Consider the following 25,083-nt stretch of genomic DNA (forward strand, 5'->3'; position numbering starts at 1 on the left):
GCTTTATTTAGAGCAGTTATTTGCTTTTAGAAACATCACTAACAAATGTCATATATAGGCTCCTACAATTTTGCTGATATGCTAGGCATGCTGATATGATATGCTGATATGATATGCTCAGCTAGGCGGTGATTGCCAGCATGAACAATTTCGCCAATAATTTCGCTAGTACTTTAAACAGACTAATAACTTATTCATTATTAACTTTAGCACACATGTGTTGTTTTGAGAAATGAAAGCCGTAGGGTAGCAAATTTGCGTTGGTTTAGCGAATACCGTAAGATTACCACTACTTTGGAAATAAAAGAAAAATATGCTACTTTTTGTGCAAACAACGATACACTTATGAGGGACGCATAGTGGGATGCTTTGAAGTAATTTTGACCACCTGGAGTTCCCTAACGTGGGTGCGATACGTGGTACGCAGGCGTATTTGCATTTCGCTCCTATCTACATGAGATCGCCCCCAGTCAGGATTCGATCCCACGTCCTCGGGCATAGCTACGCGACGAAGAAGCCGCTACGCCACCAGAGCACCTCTCACTTATGCGACATGCCAGCTTAAAGGGTGCTACGAAATACATCGTGATTTTAGTTAACTGTTGTCGAAAAGCGTTGCCCCAACAATTTAGGACTATACTATAATTGGAACGGCGAGGAATCTTTTAACAAGCATTAGGGACGAATTTTTCGAAAGGGGTGCTAGCCTTAAAATTTTTAGTGATCAGACGTAGTTGAAAACTCCTGAGCTTCAATTTCGCACAATAACCATGTCCCTAAAGTAAGTAATTAAAAGCTAATTTTCATAATTTTTCACTAGGGAAAACGTCTTAGATATTTTCGCTGCAGCCGATGTCAGCTTGCCGCGTAACCTAATAGTAAAAATTACAGGCGCCTACATTTAACGGTCTTTTTAAAGTGTTCTGCATAAAAAAAAAGAAACACGTGGCATTTAAGATGACGGTCACTCTAAACACGATAACGCACTCAACGCACTTGCACTCAGCGCAGAATCTCGATGGCAAGCCCTTCTTTGTCTTTCTTTCTCTGCGACCTCCGACTGCGTCATTTTCCCCAGTAGTTTAGAGTGAAAATCAACGTATTACGTGCTTTAAAGCGGTGCGGTCCAGAACACCCCGTCAGGCTTGTTGGTAAAACACGCCGTAGATAGCACACGCTGCTGGGCACATTCCAACTAAGTTTTCCAGTCCTGCAGGCCGCCTGCACCTCACTCGTTTCGGGAAGCTTTAGTTCGTCAGAAAGCAGATTCCCATAAATAGCTGCTTTGGTCTATAGCTGACATCAATCAAAGAGAGTCTTCGGATGAGTGCGCTTCTTTCCACTGCTACTCTGCGTATTTATTAACGCAGTTTAATAAGCAGGCTGAAGCAAGTGAAAATATACTTACGAATTTCGATAATAACTATGCACTTCCGGAAGAAGCCGACTGTCGTCTGATCACACTCTGTCGTGACGGCCTATATAGGAATTAAACTTTGGCCACCCTGCTTAAAGATGTCATAGCCATCAGCTCTCCCTAATTTCGACTAGGTTTAAGCTCTTAACTAGCCTCGAACCATGCGAAACTTAAAGTCAGACCACACGCACGATTGCCAGCGCACGCGCAGTCCTGACCACTCCTGGTTAGATGCATGGGCAGGCTTCGCTTCGTATTGAGCTATTGGTAGCACTTCAAAATGCACAAGTTGGATGTGGCTACTATCCCTCGGTCGAGCTGGCGCAAGACAAAGCCGGCCCGCACCACGTAGCACGGCCAGACTAGAGCATATGAGCGCGAGCACACCTTCATACTATGTAGTACAAACTGCACAAAGCAAACTCAGGGTGCACGCACTACAGTTCCATGTAGCTGTGGTAGATATCATGGCCTACGCGGTGTGCCTCGATGAGTCCACTGATTGAGCTCACTGCTGCTCTGTGGTTGCTAAAATACTTTACGGCTCACTGAGGACAACCGCATTTGGCGCGTTGTTGGCATCAAAATTGGAAGTGGTGGCGTCTACGTGAACATCCAAAATAAGATTTGAATTTTGCGCCACGGTGACATTTATTAGGCGGATCGTTGTGGGCATGCCCCACTCAGAGCTGTCTTCACAGTGTGAGGCATTCAAGAACGAGCGGAAGCACCATGAGCGGTACGTTCGATTCCAATAACTCTGCTGCTGCTGGACACATTAAAATAATTCTTGCCCCCGCAAGGTATTTATGAAATAGTCCAATAGAACTTCAAATGCATTTCTCGATTTCTATGCTAAGTGGTTCAGGGTGCTTTTAAATATACTCAAACAATATATCGCACATACTTGTCGATGAGTTCGCCTCCATTTCAACAGCACATCATGAGAAACACTTCAGATTTTGTTCTTTTCGCTCGGTTTCTCAGTTAATCCTTTAAATGTGTATGCAGTGTAGTTTTACTCACATTTTGTTGCATTTATCACCTTAATTGATCTGATCAGTTTTCGACCACTCATCGACAAAGGCGCATGCTAGAATAATGTACCAATGGATTAGTTGCCTGGTTCATGAAAACACCGTGGAAGGTACAGCACAGGCATTTCTTGACACTATAATGAAACTACAAGCAAGCTTGTTAAATTACTTTTAGGACAGGCGTTCTAAACTTAAGCACAAAGGTCAGTATGCTTACAATAATCAACAACTTGGGTTTTGTAGTATTTACCCATGTTATTTGGCTACTTTTGCAGCTTGTATTTGAGGCCATTTTGAAACCTCAGAACCCTGGTATGATTGCCATCGACAACTTCGAGCTCAAGAATGGCTCATGTGACTCAAAGAATGGTAAGAACAAAGTGTTATCGTGGAGCATCAACACTTTACGCTCATTCCCTGTTGCGGAGGCACTTGAAGCATTTAAAATACGAAAGAAATGCTAGATATACCGAGAGCCCCTTTTGCTCATGCTAGCAGATGTGCTTGGCTGGTAACAACTTACTTTAAGTAAAAGTAAGTAGCACTTTAAACCTAGGCGTTGGCGATCCCTCCTTGCCCGATATTGAGAGGATAAAGAATGAGTAGCCTATCGGCACAAGATGATTTAATAATAATGCTAATTTCAAACTATATTTTATTCGGCACTCGACTGTAAACGAAATTGAGGATACAAAAATAAATAAAAAGAAACAAGCACTCATCGTCTCTAAATCGGTGAGACATCGCAACCCAACCAAAAATCTTGCAACAGTGTCACATTGAAACCGAGGTATGTAAATTGATGCGCTGTTAAAGCGCTTGAAGGCTTCACGTGTTCAGTCGAAACAGCAAGAACAATATGAAAAAGCGGTGGTTCGAAGGGCCCATGACGATATCAGGGCAGCCACGCAATGACATTCGAAGTTATTCACTAGAAAAAACTAGCTAGAGGTAGGGCAGTTCGGAATAAAGAAAAAGGCGTGAAAGGTGCAACAACAGCGAATGGCCTCGAGTGAAGATCTTGAAAGAAAACGGAAGGGAATAGCGAAGATTCTGAAGAATAGAACAATGCAGCATGACAGACTTAAATAAGTGAAGCGAAGCGACAGTAAGAGCTAAATATCAGTTTTAGTCATACAATGAGCAGAAGAACAATAATGTAGTGGAAAGCGAGAGAACGGAAGTGGAGCAGGAAAAGGAAAATACAAAGATAAAAGAATAGCGTTAATGAGGCGTTTCAGGCTACTTCGTCCGCCTTGATCTTAACATCACTTGTACCCACGAGTGATATTTTCCGGCTCCCAGACACTTCAAGTAGGGCTATGCAAGGAGCAGTAGTTGTGTGACATCTGCATTTACGACTGAAATATAGTACATCCATATTCGTTACTTTCTCATTGCTTATATCCAGTTTCCGCTTGAATCGATGTACCAGATTCAGTTTTATGACCACGCAATTGAGCCGGCTAACATTCTGAGTGTTACGAACACAAGCACGTAGGCACCGAGAACAATAGGCATTAGGAGGAATGCGAGCTGCTGCCGTATCTTAATTTCTAGAGCTCATGCCTCACATTTGGGGTTTGTGCGTTTGACACCCTCTAGGGGCTTGATTTCCAACGTTCAAATTTTCTCGCCTATCGCTTGGGCTGACTAGTAAAGAACGTAAAATTAACTGAAATGTATCACCCTTCTATATTAATTTAGCAGCTATGATTTTGCTAACTGTAGTTCATTACTGACATACCGTTCTTCTAAGGGCTCAACGCCCTTCCTCATTTTTAGAACTTTCATTCGTTTGCTTCACTACGTGCTTGCTTTATATTGTTATCACCTGACAAACGAGTGCCTCGGTTCCTGCGATCCTGCTTCCTTCAATAGGGGAGAGTAAAGTAAAAAGACTACGTAATGCTTTTTTTGACCGAAGAGGCGTATGCACGGGCACGAAGATGTATACAATTTTTTAAACCACGCGCTTCTTTTCAATCCTAATAGTGTGCACGTTTGAAACTGGATCATGTGGCTGGAAGCTTCACAACTGGGAAGTAACAAAAGGCAGCAGTGTCATGCTACCCCAGGCAGACCACGGAAGACAGTCAGCTGCAGGTAAGAGTGGGACATTGCGTAGTTTTCTGACGTCCTTCTGTTTTGCAAAGGACTGTTGGCGCTATGTAGCCATACCTGGCCCTTGCGCTATTAAGCTCCATACATGATCATGAGCAGCAGTAAATTGCTGTTGTTATTGAAGCACATGTCTGCAGAATGGAATCTCAGCGAAAATTTCAGAGAGGCCTCTACGGATTCACAGTGCAGAGGCACTCCTAGCCCCTAGAATCAAGGCAGATTTCTGATTTGATTTAGAGTGGGGGTGGCGTCGCGTGTCCAATGGTTACATGCGAGCTATGACAAACACTTCAGTGAAGAGACTCGGATTTGTGTTGGTGATCAGGTAAATACGAGTGCATGAATATGAGTATGTAGGTTTTTAAACATTCGCTTGTCTTAAATACTGTCTTGATGAATGGGAAAACAGCCCGCGATGTCGTGATAAGCTTTAGCACCTGCTACGTCGTGGAAGGCTTTAGTATTCTAGGGTCTCTGAACGCCAACATGCGCTTTAAACAGAATTCATGTTGCAGCATGTGGATGTTCTTCTTGAATTGTTTTGTGTGAATCCTTTAACAGATCAACACAGTCTGAACGGCGATGTTGCGACACTGAAGTACCCTCATGGCAATCATAACATGCAGGTGACTTTGCCTACCCGTCTCGGTAGCACAGTAGCTATAACGTTACGCTGCTGAGATCGAAGCCTCGGGTTCAATCTCGGCCACGAAAGTCGCATTTTTATGGGGGTGAAGTGCAAAAAATGTCAACACCAGTGTCCGTGGAGTCGACAGTATGTTGCCGTTGACAGTATACTGGGGTTGACAGTATTCGAGAGTCCACACCACGACTGCCTCAGAATCATATCGTGGTTTTATCACATAAAAAAACACAATTTCATATTTTAGGCGGATTTGCCCTGGTGAAGCCTCCCAGTGGCCGCATGGTGAGCCCTCCAGGCTCGTACGACATCACGAAGAACAGGTGTCTCCGCTTCTGGTTCTTCATCGCTGGCTCGACAGAGACACTAAATGTCACACAAGTTGTCGACGATGAGCAAAAAGATGCGCTCTGGTTTGGAACCAGGGTGGATGCGCCAGCTGAGCGATGGTATTCGGCTGCTGTTTCTTTCACCAGTTATCAAGGATCTGTTTCAGTAAGTACGGCAGTATGTACGCCAAGTAAAGTTGGTAGCGTTAGGTAAAGAATGGTGCAAGTTAGCCTAGAAAAGTGCTGTGTCCCATCATACAGTGCTATGTACACTACTTGGAATATGCAAAAAAATCTTCAAAAAGAAGGTATGTTCCAAATTAAGCACAAAGTGTTTTATTCTCATTATAATTGGTCGCGAAGAGATAATATACAAACTAATGTGGACTCTTTAAAACATGTCAACATTCGCAACATGTTACCTCCAAGTACAAGTAGAAACATCGTTCTCGGGTGCATGCGATAGATTAAAAAAATGTGATGGCAGGCCTACAAGTTCCTACGAACTTAATTGACAAGACTAAGAAGCTTCGCCGAGTTGCTTGGGACATCACGCTGGCCACCTGGAAGCTTCCGGAGAATGCCAATCATCATTTGTTCATGCTTGACTCAACCCCACAGCTGCGAATAATATAAGCCTTCCCGTGTGTTACACTACATTGGCGTACCGACTATAACTGACTGCAGCTGGCTCATTCATAAATTGTACTCCGTTTTAGAAGGGGCTCAGTTCTTCATATGCAATACGCTTGCTACGAGCCAGATTCACGACCCGCAGCAGCTTAGACTGAAACGAACACAACGCATTCCCGCATATGGCACGTCAGCCAATTTATACACCGCTCGGAGCACAGGGTTGCGGGCCGCCTATGTTGATTGAGGGGCTGCGCCCACTACATCTCTCCCTTAACAACATATCTGACCCCCAACGTCTTAATAAAACCAGCCTGTGAAGTGGTACGACTCGTCGCCCGTCACTAGTAACTTCTACTTGACCTGTGTAGTGGTCGAGCACCTAAGTGAAGGAGTTCTTGTTCTCCTGGGTGTAGTCGCTCTTTTTGGTGTAGTCGCACTCCTTTGCAGGGGACTTGTCAGTGTTGGCTGCCGACAGGGTATTGCCTCGAGGCCTTCCCCAGGAATCGGTTCTTGAAGGCAGTGTTTCTGATCCGCAGTACGTCTCTGAGGTGGCAGCCCTGAAGTCTCGTAGGAACGGGACCAGGTCGCGCCGCTTGCGCTGCAGGATTGCTCCCTCTAGTGTTTCTAACATGAAACACCTTGGATGCTATGAAGGGCTGAGGATTGTTGCCCGAGACCCTTTCTGGTACTGGTAAGACAGAGTACTGGTAAGACAAAGCTATTATACACTTTTCTCTTGAGGGATAATGGCAACCCGCTGTTCACGATCTGAGAATGCCTGCCAAACGCACCCCTTCCATTCTTATTCTTCTGATTATTTCCGTCTCATGATCCGGATCTGCAGTCACTATCTGACCTAAGTAGATGTATTCCCTTACGACTTCCAGTACCTCGCTGCCTATTGTAAATTGCTGTTCTCTTCCGAGACTGTTAAACATTACCTTAGTTTTCTGCAGATTAATTTTTAGACCCACTCTTCTGCTTTGCCTCTCCAGGTCAGTGAGCATGCATTGCAGTTGGTCTCCTCAGTTACTAAGCAAGGCAATACCATCAGCGAATCGCAAGTTACTAAGGTATTCTCCATTACCTTTTATCCCGATTTCTCCCCAATCCAGGTCTCTGAATACCTCCTGTAAACACGCTGTGAATAGCATTGGAGAGATCGTATCTCCCTGCCTGACGCCTTTCTGTATTGGGATTTTGTTGCTTTCTTTATGGAGGACTACGGTGGCTGTGGAGCCGCTATAGATATCTTTCAGTATTTTTACATACGGCTCGTCAACACCCTGATTCCGTAATGCCTCCATGACTGCTGAGGTTTCGACAGAATCAAATGCTTTCTCGTAATCAATGAAAGCTATATATAAGGGTTGGTTATATTTCGCACATTTCCCTATCACCTGATTGATAGTGTGAATATGATCTATTGTTGAGTAGCCTTTACGGAATCCAGCCTGGTCTTTTGCTTGACAGAAGTCTAAGGTGTTCCTGATTCTAATTGCGATTACCTTAGTAAATAGTTTGTAGGTAACGGACAGTAAGCTGATCGGTCTATAATTTTTCAAGTCTTTGGCGTCCCCTTTCTTATGGTTTAGGATTAGGACCACTGCTTTATTGCTGTGCAGCACCGAGAACCAAATGAAACAAGATGCCTGTCTCGTTAAGGTTGCATGTACAGGACTGCACCCAAACCGAAAGAGCTTGTATCAGCAGAGACCATCGCTTGGCAAACAGAATGGTACTTTGCTATGCAACAGTTGGAGGTGGGTACAGATTTCACTGAAGCGAATTCAGATTCTTGCTCATGAGACCATTACCATGCGGTATTTTTGCAATTGATAATCGTGATGGCGGTTTTGGCTTCAGATGCGTGTGTAAGAACGTGGCCCCGTTGATTGACCATGCCGAAGAGTCGCTGCACACCAGCTAGGTCTGTGGGTGGACTAATATCCTTCTCTGCTTTGAGCTTCTTCGGATCTGGGTGGATGCCACGCGCCGCTGCGATAACCCCAAGGAAGGAGACTCCTGTCTGTCGAAAGCAGGACTTTTTCTTATTCAATGTGATTTCTGCTTGAGAAAGCCTTGTGACGACTCCTTGAAGGCGAATGTCATGTTGTTTCAAGGTGTGGCCAAAAAGCAAGGCACCAGCGATTATGCAGACCGTGCCTTCCAGACCTTCCAGAATTGCTGACGTTTGCTTCAGAAGATATTGTGGGGCTGATGTGATGCCGAACGACATCCGACCAAAGCATTACTGCCCGAACGCCATGATGAAGGTTATGAGCTCGTGTGATTGTTTCGCAACCTCGACTAGAAAAAAACAAGACTTTGCGTCCAATTTGGTGAATACCTTAGCATCTTCCATAAGACCAAGCTCTTGATGTACTGTCGTAATATCAGAGCGTTTACGCAAGACGACTAATCTGTGGCCCCCGGAGGCTTTTGAGATGACCACAAGAACTGCGCACCATTGCAATGGCTTTTCGAACTTGAGTATCACTCCATCTCACTCCAGCTTTTGTAGCTCTGCCTTAACAACTTCTCGGTATAGAATAAGAATTAATCGTGTCATGCTCAGGGAATACGGCATTGCGTCCTGTTGAAGGCGTATCTTGTATCCTTGTGAAAGAGTGCGCAGTCTTGTGAACAGAGTGTTGGACGGCTTACATAGACCTTGTCTACAAACTTGACAATTCCCGAAGTTACCAGCGCCAGGACGCCCCATAACGGCACTGAGAAGGCCTTGACGACATAAAAGCGTTAAACAACAGATGTTTTTCCATATCAAAATCGCTGTGGGAGATCCCAGGACATTGAGTGGCTGTTGGCGCGGTCCCGTGAGGAGGCTGTCAACTGTCGAGGACTTGCGGGAGGTAGGGGAACGTATCCGAAACGGCAGAAACCTCTGCACCCGAGTCGACATTGAAGACTTTTCTGTAGTTGTCAATGGTGATTTCAACGTACTTGGCGTTGCCCGAGCCGTGAACTTTATCCAACTGAATTACGGACACCTTGGCCTGTCTTGCTTTCCGAGCACGGCAAATATCAACAAAATGCCCATTTTTCTTGCAATAGTTGCACTACAAGTTCCGCGCTGTGGGTTTGGAGAGGGCATGCGGGGCGACATGACATCACAAGAACCTTATTTGAGTCATGAGAAAGTGAGATCTAAGGGAGGCTGCCGAAATTGCACGAATTCTGACTAGTGACTTGCGTCACCTCGGCGTATCTGTCCCGTCTCGGCTGGAACCGACGGTGCTTGGCCGCGTCGAGATTCAGTGCACCTTGCCCTGTTGTGTGAGCCCCATACTAACTCCTTTTTTTGGCGTCTTTTGCTTTCCTTGCTTGAATCGATGCCTCCTTAAGGCTCAGTTGAGGGTTTCGGCAGAGCTTATCGGTGAGCGAGAAATTCTGCATTTCTACCATAAAGCGGTCGCCGGTTAGATATTCTTGGACTTGAGCGGAAGGGTAGTTGCACCTTTTACAGTTTCCCGAGTTCCGTGTAGTGGCTGTCCGCGGTTTCACTCGGTTGCTGGAATCGATTATTAAACTGTGCCGACTCGTAATTCACTGACTGAATAGAAGACATGTACCGTGAACTCATTGACTACAACCGAGTAGCCGTTCAGAGATGTCTCTAGTCCGAATTTGCAAGAAGCGGGTGAGCTTCTGGGCCCATGCAATGCAGCTGAGTTCGAACCTGAATATCCCCCGACGCACGGTGAAGTCCTGAAACAAACGAGTATTTCTCGAATAGGTATAACGAGGTCTACCGAGAACCAGCATTTTCGAAGTCGAACCAGTCAGGTTGGATCAAGAAAAGACCGGCCTATGATGCGGTCGGCGGTGCGGGCGCATCGGTCGGTTGCAACAAATACGCCTGCAGAGGGGCCGTTTGCAACAAATTTTTGCCCAAGGATATAATAGCTGCTGAGTGCGGCGGTTATGACATTTAGGCAAGTGACTTGCGTGTAGGCTGGATAGCGATGGTGACCATTGGCAAAGTAAAAAAAAAAGAAGCGTTGGCGAGGCAGACGAGGGCAACTACACAGTTCCTCGCTGAAGGACTAGGCTTCGCAGACGGTGGATGAAGGTGCCGCCCTCGTCGTAGCTCGCGGAAAGCGCATCGTTGGTAAATAAAGCAAAGCGCTTCGTCACGCGTGCACCGTCACCAATTCAAACACAATGTTGATCTTGCTATGAGCTGGGTGCACGACTCGCAGCTGCGTAGACTGGGCCGAACACAACACACACTAGCGTATAGCACGTCAACCAATTTATACACCGCTTGAAGCACAGGGTTGCTAGATGTCTGTGCTGGTTGAGAGGCTGTGCCCTCTACAATATACGATCATTAAAAATATGAAGATACCTTCGAGCAATTCCTCTTCTAGTGCGCCTGCTTTTACGTCCAACGTCGGCCTCTTCATAGTACGCTTAGCCAAATGAAGGGTCAACGCTGTACAGCGACAATTATCTTAGATGATTCGCCTGAGCCTTAATCAACACGGAAAGTTATGCACACTGTAATGACCTTTTTAGAATAAAAGGGCTTGATAAGATGCTCAAGAGGCGCTTTGTGTTCGCTAGTATCCCGTGAAGTCTTTCTGATTTTGTCTTCTTGTTTCTTTCAGATTCATTCCTCAACGCCTTTTCCTCACGTAGAGTAGCCAGCTTGTTTTCCATCCGCTTAACTTTATTGCTTTTTTATTTCTTGGTTTGGCTAACTGAGTGTTGGTTAACGTGATCAAGCGTGCGCTTAAGGGGTGCGATGAGGGTGCGCATCCTCCTTTAGCCTTGCCGTTACTGCGCATAGCTGTCCACCCATTTGAGCGCATACCTCACCCGCGCGCCGATCGTCGAGGTACTGTGCGGCGCGTGCAAAGTTCACGAACAAGCCAAAACGACTGGTGACTGCGAGATGTAATGCAAAGCGTTCATTCCCCTTTGCAGGCCCACTTCTTCAAGACAGCGTTCTGACAGCAAGTGCTCGTGGTCTTCGAGTGGGATATGTTAACTTTTGCCAGGGCGCTCATGACACCATGCATTTTTTTTAGGGGTGTGCGAATATTGAAATTTTCGAATACGAATCGAATACGAATAAGGCAAAAAACTGTCTTCGAATATCGAATCGAATATCGAATATGTGTGTAGTATTAAAAAGTTCAAAACGAGGTTACAAAAGCTTTATTACCCTTTTAAGAAGAATATTGCATTTTACAAGGCTGCTTCAGGTTAAAGAGGCACTGATTATAGGTAATGCACTCAGGTAATGCTCTCAGTCAGGTAATGTCCTTGTTACAGGTTATTGTGAAGGAAAATTAACTGCTTAACATGTTCAGAAAGTAAGCGCTCTCTATGCATTGTGACATTTCCACCTGTAGAAAAGACTCTTTCACTAGGAAGGTGGCAAGGATGGCCAAAAACTTCTGGGCGAGCGCACTTAAAAGCGGGTAATTGAAGCGGCCAATGGACTGCCACCACTCACAAGGATCCTTGCCTCTTTCCAGAAGAGGCTTTCCCGCATAGGCTGTAACTTCCCTCTGAGGGCCAGATGCCGAATATGTCTTCTCCCTGTTCATCACTAGATCGTCAAAATCATTCCATAAACTCATATTTTACATCCATACATATATATGTACACTACATATTTTATTGCGTATACTTACAGAACACGAAAGTAAATCATATATCGTTATGAAAGAGTCCTGGAATGAAGCTTGGTTAAAAATAAACCGATAGTGATCATGTATCACGGGCGTTATGCAGATAGACTGAAACAGAGCCTACAAATAATGAGCGGATCATGCGAAGTTCTTAGTGAACAAACATGTTCTTAGGAGAATGCGTAGCAAGCATATAATTCGTTAATTGCTCAATTATTTGCAGTCTATCCGAATATTCGCCGTTTCTATCATTATTCGGCCGTCCTCGAATATTCGAGAATTTCCGAATATGCATTCCTCGAATCGAATACGCTTCGAATAAGGAAAATATTCGATTCGTATTCGAAATTTCGAATATTCGCACACCCCTAATTTTTTTGTTTCATTACTAAGCGGATGTTTACAGCAATTGCTACGGTCGATTATACTCTGAACCTTACTTTATCTAGTTGCCAAATACTTTGCAATCACTGTCGATAGTTCGCTTCGCTATCGAGACTGACTTAAGGTGCTGTCAGAGCACTTATCTTCAGTACAGTTATTCTTTAAATTGGGTTTCCTGCAATATTCCACCGATATTTTACTAGCTTCAGTCATTTAGTTAGAACGTGATTTTCATATAGTTTACTAAAACGTGAAAATTACGAATATGAACACGACTTCTTTCTCTAGTATGGTGTGGAATTAGTTTAGAATATGCCGTTGGCGCAGATGGTGAGGCTCTTCTGCTTGTGCACAAACGTAAAGCAGTGGTGCTTTATTTTAGATGCATGTAACATTGCACTCCTAGTGGCATAGCATGAAGAGTTCATGTTACTTATGTGGACTCCACTTCTCAAGCACTCATGTCGGGATCCCACGGTTGTGTGCACATTGGAGCGTGATATCTCTTCATTCCTACTACGAGCTTTAAGCTGAGCGCAAGATAGCGATACTTACCTGTGCTGCGGTATTGTACGCCTGCTGTGGTGCGCTGACCACAGTTCCTGTCTACTGAGCCAATTGCTATACAGCCACTTTTGGTCGTCCTCTCCCAGGCAATATCAATGCCTGGTAATATGTGCCCTTGCCAGCCAAGCAGATAATTATCGCTAGAGAACAATTCGAGTATTCAGAGGTTCTACGTACATTCGGAGGTGCTATTGCATCTTCAGCTTAATCAGGCGATGTATGTACATCGGAGAAAGCATTTGGGCAAGTACTCGTACTTGTGCGCGTGGATGTAGCAATAAAGCCAAGCTTTCTTTGCCTCATCCCCGGGGCTTAACGTTCGTCGTCGTTTGCTCACTGGATAGACTTGTGGGTGTAAATAGACAACTTAGGCCACAGAGTATGTGTTGGCTACTGTCTGGTCTAGCAGACAACTTGTGTCACTGGGTACCTGCCCATTCTTGGTCGTGCCCCCAGAACAGATGTGGCATGGGGACACATGAGTTGTGAAACCTCAAATGTGTTTAGACATGTGCCGTAATTGTTAATGCCGAACAGCTCTCATCAACTATGTTTCATTGGTAAGCATCACACATCGTCTTCGTCTTAATGACGCAGACAGCTAGCAGCCACAGATAATGAAAGTGTGGGCGTGTCACCGGCTACTGCTGCTACTTCTGTAACAAGATTCGCGTCATCTACGTCTCGTGTCATTAGCACCATTGCGTCATCTTTCAGATGCAAGATCTGCGTCTTTCGTCTGTTAGCGTTACCAGATTCTTGCCAATTTAAAAAGGCTTAGCTGCAGCATCGTCGTGGTATCCTTCATGGACTATGCAAATTTCTTACCATTGTATTGCTCTTCGACTAGCCAAAGTAGTGCCGCCTCATAAGGCCTTGCGTGATGCAGACGGTGTTCGATGGGACGACTTCCGGTGACGCGGGCACTGCCGTAGCTGTGGACGACATCAGCCAAGGGGAGGAGCCATGTCCGCCTCCTGGTAGTTGCTCTTTCGAGGAGGACATGTGCAACTGGCATAACGCCGGGGATCTGGACCGCATGCAGTGGTACCGACACAGTGGTCGTACAGTGTCTGGCTCAAGCGACCTCGAGAACGACCACACGTTGGGTAGCAGAGAGGGTGAGATAGTTTGCATGAAATGAAGTCCCAGATTGTCTGGCTTAGTGCGCGTTCGTTCTGGAACATATCTGTCTAAATGACTTTTCTCATTATGGCCGCATATCTTTGGTGAGCATCTGTCTAGTGTCTAAAGTGTGTAACTACTACCAATATATTTCCTACTTAGCGTGTTCTTGCTCCTGTTGCCGTACCTGTTGTTTTGCAGGTCATTACCTTCTCCTTGACTCCGAAGACATATCTGAAAAGGGTTTTGGCAGTCTTCAAAGCCAAACCCTCAACTTTGGCCCTGCTGTCTGCTTCAAGCTATACTATTACATGAAGAAAGGATGTGAGTTTTATGCTTTGCACTCAAAGATTTAATGTTGTTGAAGGCATACACGAACATTTTATGCTAATTCAAAGGCGTACCATCAGTAAAATGTAATATTTGTTGGATGATATTTATGTGGCTCTAGAACAAAGGATATAAAAACAGAGTTCTCCTTAACTATGACTGGCCAAATGAGATAATGTCCCACAACCATTATCGCCTCTATGTTAATGCTCCCCTCCGTCATCATATTGACGGGTACCTTCTGTCCTTCTTCAACGCTTGCAATGAGGTGAATCATATCAGCATTATGAATATACGGCAATATGGTGGTGGCCGGCTAGGCGTGCCGTTCTCCCTACATCTATTCGGAAAGGCGACGTAGCGAGCGAAGCGGTGGGGGTGGCGTACAGGCTGGCCGAGAAGGCAAGCATGGTCTATCCGCTGCTGGCAACGCTATAGTCACGGGAGATGTGCAGCACTGAAGAAAATGAAGCGCGATTGGAAGTCACGGTGATGAAGATGACGTTACACGTTTGTGAGCCACTGGAACGAATGATGAAAAAACAATATGACACATTGCCCTCCCATTGTTCTTTTGAATTCACACTTGTGGCTCACTGCCATGTTTCATTTCAAAACGTACAGTGAACTCGCCCACATCTTAGCCCCTTCTATAAGCAATTGCACGAAGAAAATGTTTCACCCCTTTGTGTTTTCGCTTCTAGTTTACAGACCAGAGGCTCGATCAATGAAAGTGTTTTGTTGCACAGAACTTTTAGCCATTGTAACTGCTTGTGTTATCTTTATTGATTGACGTTTGCTCTGGCGTACAAGTTCACGTCCTCGGCCTCTGATTTGCGTGGCTGTCAATGACTTTCCAGGTCTATATTTATCAAATAAGGCATGATAATCTGATTTTTAATTAGCTTTTTCGCTATGCAGTTAAGTTCCTACAGAGGCTTGAGCATGCGCTTAAAAACAAAGCACAATTTTTTGTGCTTGCATGTGACTATATACTGTAATTCCTAGGCATTTTAGCGAACCGTTCGGCACTCCATATTGTTTGCGGACATCAACTGTACCATTTCACATAATTGGAACGATCTGAACAGAGCAGCGGGTAGTCTAGATTTATTGTTTCGAACTACAATGTTCTAATTTTGGAGCGACCATTGTTCAAGAAACCGATGTAGTTTCGGCTTTGAGTAGTCGCTAACATGAAAGATATGCGTAACATTTGCAACACACCAGGTCATATTGCAGTACTAGATCGGAATGTACAATGTGTACTATCAATTGCTCTACTGTTACAATATCATTATTAACATGACACTCTACCCATATACGTGTAATTTCGTGCCATGTACAACAGTTTCCATTTTGGGGTTGCTTCTGTTCTTGATGTGTCCGTACGTCTCACAGAAACACTGCAGTTGTTTCAGGCGCTTGTTCAAAGATGGTCTAAATACATTTTTCGCACCTATTACAGAGATATAAAGTGCTAAAGTAACAACAGCACTGCAAAGACAATCCAGTCTACGAGTACTTATTCAAACTCATTTCCCGTAGCCCTACGTTCATTAGCAGTATCATCACAGAACTGATTTCAAATAGACATCATGCACTACGTGATTACATAGAAACATGACAAAAACGGCCTTACAGGAAGTCAGTAAATGCGTCCGCATTTTAAATGAAGCTAGTACCTTACAGTGCAGAAGAAGGACGCATTAACTAGAGAAAAAGAAACACGTTTTATGAGCCTTTGTGTAACTGCTAGATACGACAGCAGCTTTATTTCTTAGTTTCGAACAATATATAAGGCAACGAAAGCAACAAGATTATCATAAAGATCATTTCTATGAACTACCCTTAAATCTACAGTTGCTTGCAAAACCAAATGAGGATACTGCTACGCTTTTAAAGCTGGCACGAAAATTCCAATTATTTCCAACATTATATATTTTCTTTTTTTATTATTGATTTGAAAGTCTGAACTAAATTGCCCTGCATGTTTTTTTTTTCGTTCACTTGCAGCGTATGCATCTCTGAAGATAAAGTTCTTGGATTCATCGGGAGCCCAATCTGGTGAACAGAAGACGGTGCTTGCAACAGCTCCAACAGGGTGGACGTTGCTTTCTGTGGAATGGCACGACCTTCCTAAACACTTCTCGGTAATGGTTTCTTTTGGTAATAACCATGCTATAGTGTTCACCATGCACATAATCATGACAGTTGTTTGAGAGTATTGATGCAATTGAATGGCTGCAATATACCATCATGATTTTGATTATAGGTGATTTTACTGTTAAGTAGTGTATGAAAAACGCGCTTCTTTCGCTATGTACCTAAAAGGCGATGTTGCACAGTTTTTCGATTCTGCTTGACTAGCACGTACTGCACTGAAGGGTGACTTGTACCAACCCATGTTCGGCAGTGTCACCAGTCCTTCGTTTTCCGTAACAATCGCCAACATAACAATGGCGATCGCCGTAAGAAGGACCCAGGAGTTGTTCGAGCCTATGCTATGGTTATTCTACTAACGCTCGGATGACTGTTCTTGCTTCCTAGACAGATAGCGCGTTCAGCGTTTTCCTCGGCATCTAAAGAACGCGCAACCGTTTAGAATTCACAGTCGAGGTAGAGGCCTACTGCTGGATCCTGTTTCTGAGCAACCTTCTTAAGCGCTCTTTAATTGGGCTGTCCTTTTTTTTTGTATACAGAAAGTTTATTCGCTCCGGTAGACACCATGGCTTCAAATGCGTGCATCCAGTGCATTTAAGGCGTTCCGGCCTGACGTCACTTGTAAATCGCATCACGCAGATGTGTTTTGATGTGGTCACGGTGACAGCGGATCTCAGAAAGGTAGAAGACGAGCCCATGTTGAATGTTTATTTACCAAAATTTGTTTGGAAAGGTACGAGAAACGGCTTCGAGAGTCAATGGAAAACAGAAGCATCCACTGCAGCACCTTCAACCATGCTTGTAAAGGTCCCCTGCATGGCACAAGTCAGTGAAGCGGTCGCATGCGTTTTTAGGAAAGACGGCGTGCATACAGCGTTGGTATCGAGTAGTAAACTGAGACCGGGTGCAATCAACGTGACAGGCGCTCTGCCACGGTGCATGTTTCCTGGTCTTATATGCATCAAGCGAAGATTGCGAATCCGTCCATATTGTTGAGGACGCAAATCTAAACAGGCGTTTCAAACAGGCACAGCAATACACCTCAAAGCCCAACACGCCAAGAAATGTTTTAGTGGAGCACCTATCTGAACACACTATCAATTGTGTGGCGTAAGTATCTTGTTGACAGACAGAAATGTGTCATCCAGGATTCATATAGTTTCACTCATCGTTCAGACAACTGAAACAACCTTAAAAGACCGATGGCAATATTAATCCTATCTACACGAAGTCGCATCGTAACATATCTAGTAGTATATACACTGTTCCAGCGGTGACCATCTTCACTTTTTATTTTGGAAAGAAAAGTTCCCTTATATAATTATTAACAGGAAATATATAGGTCTGGGTCATGTACGACACACTGTTTTCCTCTGTACACAAGCCGACTTAATGACTTACCTATTAAATCACTCAGCAATTTAAAAAGCACTTAGTGACGTTACATTTTTCGCAGAACTCCTCTGACTAGAAGGCCCTCACAGATAAAATATATGAAATTCTATTAAAATTGATGCGCTAGCTATACGAACGCTGTTTACTCAGATTGCTTACGTTCTTTCGAAAGATACAGCTTTCTAAAACAAGCGAATATGCCAAATAAAAATTTCTCAACTGCAACTTATATTTTAAGACTATGGTATACAGTTGCATTTGCATTGGTGCCGCATGAGCACATCCGTATTTGGAAACAATCCATTTGGGTAGTGCTTCTGAAGCGTTTCCGTATGTAGTAATTTATAATCAAATTTGACTCCTAGTTTGCCAATCTCACAATCGCAGGAGGTGGTACGGACACAAAGATATACCGCCACATGTCGCATGGCTAATTCTGTAAAACACGCCACTTTAGAAGCCGCGGGGAGGGGGAGAGAAGGGGGCTGCTTACCGCTACGCCACTGCTCTTGGCTGACATAAACAACGCTGAGTTTCCCCTTTCCCCGCAACCAGACTCATGACACGATGCTATTGGTTCGTGCTGAGACTTCTCTCTGAAATGCAATATCAGCGTGCTCTGCATGAAACTTAATGATGGGCACCTGGGTATACAAGCCCCCTTGTATATGCATCTAACAGAATGGAATTGTTCTTGAATAGGCGTGCCTTCAAGTTTCTAGTACAAACATATACCATCAAACCTAAATATAAAGGTTATTTGCCAGTTTCTTTAATTAAATTTTCATGAATGTATGCGCTAAAAGAAATTCTGTCTGCCAAAGCATATAGCCCACTTCCGTAAGTAGTATTTGCGTCGCGAGCGCAGCATTAACAAACATGCTTCTAGTTAAACGTTGAAGGCCCTGTATGACATGTATTTCGTAAGATTGTGCGCGTTGTTGCGTATGTTAATTTCCTCGCTATCTCCATTTCTTCAGAGGGGCCTAAATGAAAAATAATAATAATAATATTTGGGGTTTTACGTGCCAAAACCACTTTCTGATTATGAGGCACGCCGTAGTGGAGGACTCCGGAAATTTTGACCACCTGGGGTTCTTTAACGTGCGCCTAAATCTAAGCACACGGGTGTTTTCGCATTTCGCCCCCATCGAAATGCGGCCGCCGTGGCCGGGATTCGATCCCGCGACCTCGTGCTCAGCAGCCCAACACCATAGCCACTGAGCAACCACGGCGGGTCTAAATGAAAAAGCCAAGGAGACTCGATGGGAATTGATATTTACGTAATGCTTCTACGATGTCATTATACAGGTGTTGTTTGCTGTTGTGATATGCACTAACCAGACCTGTACCCGTATATAGAAAAAAAAGTAAGTGATTACACTTACAAATTATTCATTAAAAATATGTGAGGCATGAGTTTTGTAGCGCAACAAATTCAGGAATGGGAAAAGCAGTGAAAGAGAGAGAGCAGACAGAAAGGCAGGATCGCTCAGAAAGGGTAAATTTAGGTTTCTTTTTGCGAGTCGAGAGCTGTGGCGAGAGCTCCGCCCAACTTCTAAAGTGGAGTGCTACACGCAATCGGTCGTCTGACATGTGGCGGTTCATCTGCCCTCGTGGTAGCTCTTTCCTTTCTCTTGTATTTTCTTTTCTATATTTTGCGCTACAAAAAAATCCGTTACGGTAATCACTAACACTCCCTAGAAGTTAGCTTGCATTCGAAATCTACACATTTAATGTTGACAACTACTGCACCATGAAGCTAATTAAGTAATACTAAAGGGAAAATGATTATATTTACCTGAATTTTCTGGGAATTTTAATTTACATTGCAGAAATACAATAAGTATAGTGAGCTCGCCTGAATCTTTCGGTGAGTTTTCTGCATTCTTCACGCGTAGTTTATCCTCACTAGCAGCAAGTGCTGTAATTTTTTTTTGCCAGTCACAATTCATTTCTTTTGAGAGACTGCTACATTGGAAACTCACTCGACGCGCACGATGAAGGGAAGGGTGGTGGTGTAATGTACGTTCACCGGTCGTAGAAATTTGCGAACAAAGGTCCAGAAATCTCTAGTGAAAACGAAAGAAATCTAAGCATAAACTTAGCCTAAACATGAATCTTTTCACGTGGTGGTGCCCGTACCACTTAGAAACGCGAAACCGCCGCGAGTTGCGTAATTCAATGCGGACAATACAGGGCGAGCGACATGCCGTTGAGATGAGAAACGCTTACTGAGCGCAGCGTTTGCCGGTCGGAACATGCAGATCCGCGAGGACGCTGCTACGTGGCACGACCACAGCTGCTCAACTGTAGTTGCCGCCGAAATCACGTGCGCAAGACTGCGTCGCGCGTTGCAGCTTGTGCCGCCAATAAAGTAATCGAATACTGCAAAAAGTAATTGAAGTAAAGTGAGTGTTACCCAGTAAAAGAAAAAAAACTCATCATTAAATTACAACACTACGAAAAATGTCATTGATTACAAATAATTAATTACGTGTAAAGCGTACAAATCTGCCCTGACCCAAGTTAGCGTCAAAAAAGATTCACTGTAGAGCGACACATACGCAGTAGGCCTAGTGACGCATACTCTAGTTTCCATCAAGGAGGTCCATAAAGAGCGGCACATACCCACTGGCACATACCCAAAGGCACATTTACAAATCCAGAAGTTGGTGTCAAAGAGGTTCATTGAAGAAAGGCACTTGCTCAGTTGCACATACCCAGTGATCCCAGAGGCACATACCCATAAGTAGATAACCAGTTCAAGCATGCCTAGTGGTACATGTCTGGTGGCCCAAACGACGCATGTTTTTAGATGACCCTATCTTCGGGATCGGTCCACGGAAACACCGAGATGCACCCCAAACCTGGGTTGGCTCGAGGGAGAACGTTTCGCAATGGAATATTTATAAGCATAATTGATGGAAGTCCTAAACAAGAAAACTACTGGACTATTTCTGCACCAAAAATATTTTTGCTTTCTTTACCACAATGCAGATTGTCATTACTGGCAGCACCGGAAGTTCTTCGGGTGATTTGGGCATCGATGATATTGACGTCCATCCGGGAAAATGCGACTCGTCCAAGGTTATCACTGTTTCCCCGCAGCCTGGTAAGCGATCATCGAAACTGAGTGAGCGGAAGTTTAGGAAGCCGCCATGCTTCTAAGTTTCCTTATTTGAAGATAATGAGCCGCTATTCTCAATTTTCATTCTTTTTTGCTCTTTAACCTTATTGTTCAATTTGGTAAGCTTTACTTAAAAAACGTGCTAAAGCATTAGGGAGCGCTAAAGAGTAAAACCAGATATTTTTTTTGCCCATAGAATTCGTGCGAAAAAATACCAGCGTGAATATCTTCGTGGAGGAGCGATATAAACATAGATTATATCGAATAAGCAATGTATAAAGCAGTACGAAAATTCTGTAAAGCGAGTGCCTCCAGTAAATAAGAACAGCTGATATATTAGAAGCTCTACTATTTATCTGCAGTACAAAACCCTAATTTCTTGACATAGAATTTCAAATTTCGTAGGGCTAGTACATCAAAGAACCAGGCCAATGAATATCATACAAAACAATGCCGCGTTCAGAAAATGGGGAAAGAACAAAGTAAACGCGCAGGTTTCTGAAAAAAAGAGTATTGTATGATTAATAATTGACAATTTGTTTTGGTCTTTGCAAATTATTTAAGCTATTCCATTGTCCACTATTGCAGGAGTTTCTACAACCCATGCCTCTACTCACCCATACAACACGGAAAGTATGGCGTCTTTAGTGACAGGTAATGATGTGTTTTAAGCGCCTCTTTGACTGGCTTGTATTATAATAAACTTATGACTATAGCACCATTTCCAAGATATTGCTCCGAATTACATGCGATGAAATACATTGCAGTTGCAGCTATCTTTCCCAAAAGCCTCCCCCAGTAGCTCGAGACCATCTTAAATGCTTAACATCCATTGTCGCGAACCAGCGACATAACAAATAATCGAGGGCTGCACGTGAAAGCAGATAATTTGCAAAGTCGTTTTGGTTCTTATTTATTCTCCACATGGCGATACCATTGATAAAATATTGGATCCCCACTTTCGGGTAATAATATGAACGTGAAGCTTGCACAGATTGTGATAACTACGCTGTTGTCGAGCGCATGCGTTTTGATGTTTTTTTTTATGACTGCTGAGATAGGATAGTAGACTGTACGTGAAATAAAATTGGCATTTGTTTTCGTGCGCATCTCTATTCATTCTTGCCGCTATAAAAACACCCGAACGCGGTTATGGAAGCACAAGGGTTGGATTTTAATCATGTCGTAAATTGATTACACGAAAATTCGCGCTTGCACTTGTACTCCTGCGGTTAACTGGTATTGTAGCGCGCAAAAAACAAAGAATTATAATAGGGGCGCGATTTAGCCGCATTGTTTAAATGACGTGAGCAGGTAGGCCGTTACAGTGTGTGGTGCTGGTGCAACGTAACAGGCGCAGGCTTAATAGTTTGATGCATGAAGTCGGCTGAGGACATGTGCGGACGTGTCCTCTACCTAAATTTCATAGTGATAACTGCTGTTTCAGTGACGAAGATGACGAGGACTATGCATGCAGATTTCAAGACACGACATATTCAATAGCTGAAAGAAACAGTGAGGACGAGGAAGAGGGAAAGTGCAGTCACTCCGAACGCGTGGCTATGAACAAAAATTGGAGGACGCTTAAGCTTCGCCTTCAAGAGTGGGACGCGACAGCGTTCCCGTCGACCCGCCAAGGGGTATTAGACAATGCGCTACGGCACAGCAATCACTTACGATGCGCCCCGCATCGGACTTAGCGCCCACCTATCACGCGGTGAGCGTCGAGCAACGCAGCGTTCGGCGCGGCAACGAAACGTGCGCCTGAGCGAACGAAACGAACCAAAGAACTCGGTGTCTCGGAGGGGAAACGATCTACGCCAGCCAAACGTCGTGATCGGCACGGGCAGAGAGATAGATAGTAATCTAAACCGGGAGCACGGCGAAGCGTCGTCAGGGGAGAGGGAGTCCCGCGACGCGCCTGGCAGCGGTCCCAATGCGCGCGCGGCGCGCCTCCTGTCGGGGCAGCGCCGTACATTGAGAGGAGGGGGTCTTCTGTGTTTGCCGCAAGATGGCTCTGCGTGTGCGGAAAGCGCAGAAGAAATGCAGCGGAAACGCACTTCGCAACTCGTGTAATTGTGACTTCTGTACGTTACATGTTCATAATTACCGATATACACCGCAGTAGAACTTTCCACGGCTCGTTTCGAAGGCAACACCGCATTCACTAGAGGCGCGTTTGCACCGCTTGAAAGCATCGAACTCGTGGCTGAGTGGTAGCGTCTCCGTCTCACACTCCGGAGACCTGGGTTCGATTGCCACCGGGCCAATCTTGGAAGTTGCTTTTTATTTATGAAGCGCCTGCCGTGATTTATCGCTCACGGTCAACGCCGCCGACGCCGACGACACCGGCTTTTCTGCGACACGAGCTCCTTAACGCTATCGCGTTAATAGAAAATAAGGAGTGGACGAAGACATCTGACATTGAGACATGTCAGATGTCTTAGTGGAAAATATATACCCGAGAGCGAACGTGAGCACTCCATGAAGTATTTTAGATATATTTTTTTGTTGAACCATCGCGCTGTCTAACAAGAAAGAGGCACGGCTCCAAACCAAAGCTGCAGGCAATCAGCGCCCATGAAAACCGTTCTAGTGGCGAAGAAGAGGGGTCCCATGAATTCCCTTTCAACTGCGGGCATCAGAATGAGTACACGGGCACTGGCCACTTGTAAAAGACATGCCGCGGAAGTGCAAATATCCTAAGTGTATAATTACCCTAAATGAACAGGTGTTGATATGCTCCGAAGGCAATGTTCATCTCGGCCTCAATAAACGCAAGAGGTCGTTCTTCCATTTCTATTAGTACTTTAGCCAGCAAGGTCAAATGCAAAGGTATTATACAAATAAAGAAAGCAGAAACACAAAAGGAAAATCAGGACGATGAGCAAAACATGAACAAGGTGAATGCAGGAGCCAACGTTTCGACAAGTGTACTTGTCTTCAAGGCGACGTACGCTTTCCTCGCCACAGTATATATAGGTGGGGTTCTTTTAAAGGGGAGAGGGTGTGAGACGGGAGGGTGCGGAAACGAGGGACGGTGTGTTAACGTGTCGAATTCAGAGTAAAGGAACGCTGTGCACAAGGCCAAAGCCAGGGCCACCCCCCACCCCGGTCTGTCAATGCGCGCGTGTTAGCCGGCGTGCCAAGGGCCGTCTGACACGCCGGCTGAAGAAAAAAAATAGGAATGGAAAGGGATAAAAAGGGGGGGGGACACGCCAAGAAATCAAACTAAGTGTGGTTGCCTATAGCTTGAAGTATAGCACAGCGAATGCATTCTAAAGCTCCCTTTGAAACGTTTATGTCTATTGGTTGCAATGTCTTGAACTTATGGATAAGGTATGGTTCTCTGTGTTTTCTTTCTCGTTCAGAACGGAAATTTGATTGTAAGATTAGAGTTTAAGTTCATCAAATTTATGACCTGGTTGGTTGAAATGCTCGGCGACGGCTTTGAGAAGCTTTTTAGCCGTGTCCGCGAGATGTCCATTTAATCTGACCTTCATTGATTGTCCTGTTTCACCGATATATTATTCCTTATAGAAGGAACATTCAAGCATATAAATCAAATCCAAACTTCTACGAGTGAAGCTAGATTTGACTTCATGTGTTTTATTTACAGTTTTATTTGTGGTGCTTTTAATTTTATTGTAACTTTGAAGGTGCCTGCAGGTTTTGCACCTAGGGCGACAACATGCTTTCATTACGGGGGAATGCTCTTGGCTGCCTTTTGCGTGCACTAACATGTCTTTAAAGTTCCTGTTTCGGCGATAGGTAACCCTAGGTACATCTGGGAATGCTTTTCGCAGAGGTTCGTTACTTGATAATATTGGGTGGTATTTTCTTACGATGTTGTTTACGTCTGGAAGTGCATGAGAATATTTTGTTATAAAGGCCGGCGGTCTGTCAGATGCTAGTGTGGGATGTCTCTTCGCCAATTCCGACTGTCTCTCCAATCTTGACGCGGCATCATAAGCTCTATCGAGAGCAACTTGGAGATAGTTCCTTTCGGCTAGCATTGTTTTAAGGTCATATTGGGGGTGGGTATAATCGTGGTCTTCGCTGCAGATTCTTCTTATACGTTTCGCTTGTCCGAGGGAAAAACAGTTTCACAAGAGAAAAACCAGGTGTTTGTCCTGT

General features: G+C 44.5%; 1 protein-coding gene across 1 annotated transcript in view; it reads left to right on the forward strand.

Moving 5' to 3' along the window:
• LOC135909440 (MAM and LDL-receptor class A domain-containing protein 1-like) overlaps positions 1-25,083 on the forward strand; it is a 194,926-nt gene that overhangs the window by 144,505 nt on the left and 25,338 nt on the right. Inside the window, exons 52-59 of the mRNA XM_065441395.2 lie at positions 2,730-2,823; positions 4,450-4,560; positions 5,469-5,716; positions 13,693-13,924; positions 14,130-14,252; positions 16,275-16,411; positions 20,817-20,931; positions 21,535-21,600. Of these exons, the coding sequence (XP_065297467.2) occupies positions 2,730-2,823; positions 4,450-4,560; positions 5,469-5,716; positions 13,693-13,924; positions 14,130-14,252; positions 16,275-16,411; positions 20,817-20,931; positions 21,535-21,600 (1,126 nt within the window). The remainder of the gene's footprint in view (positions 1-2,729; positions 2,824-4,449; positions 4,561-5,468; positions 5,717-13,692; positions 13,925-14,129; positions 14,253-16,274; positions 16,412-20,816; positions 20,932-21,534; positions 21,601-25,083) is intronic.

Source organism: Dermacentor albipictus, chromosome 3, assembly GCF_038994185.2.
Source record: "Dermacentor albipictus isolate Rhodes 1998 colony chromosome 3, USDA_Dalb.pri_finalv2, whole genome shotgun sequence".
Classification (NCBI taxonomy): domain Eukaryota; kingdom Metazoa; phylum Arthropoda; class Arachnida; order Ixodida; family Ixodidae; genus Dermacentor; species Dermacentor albipictus.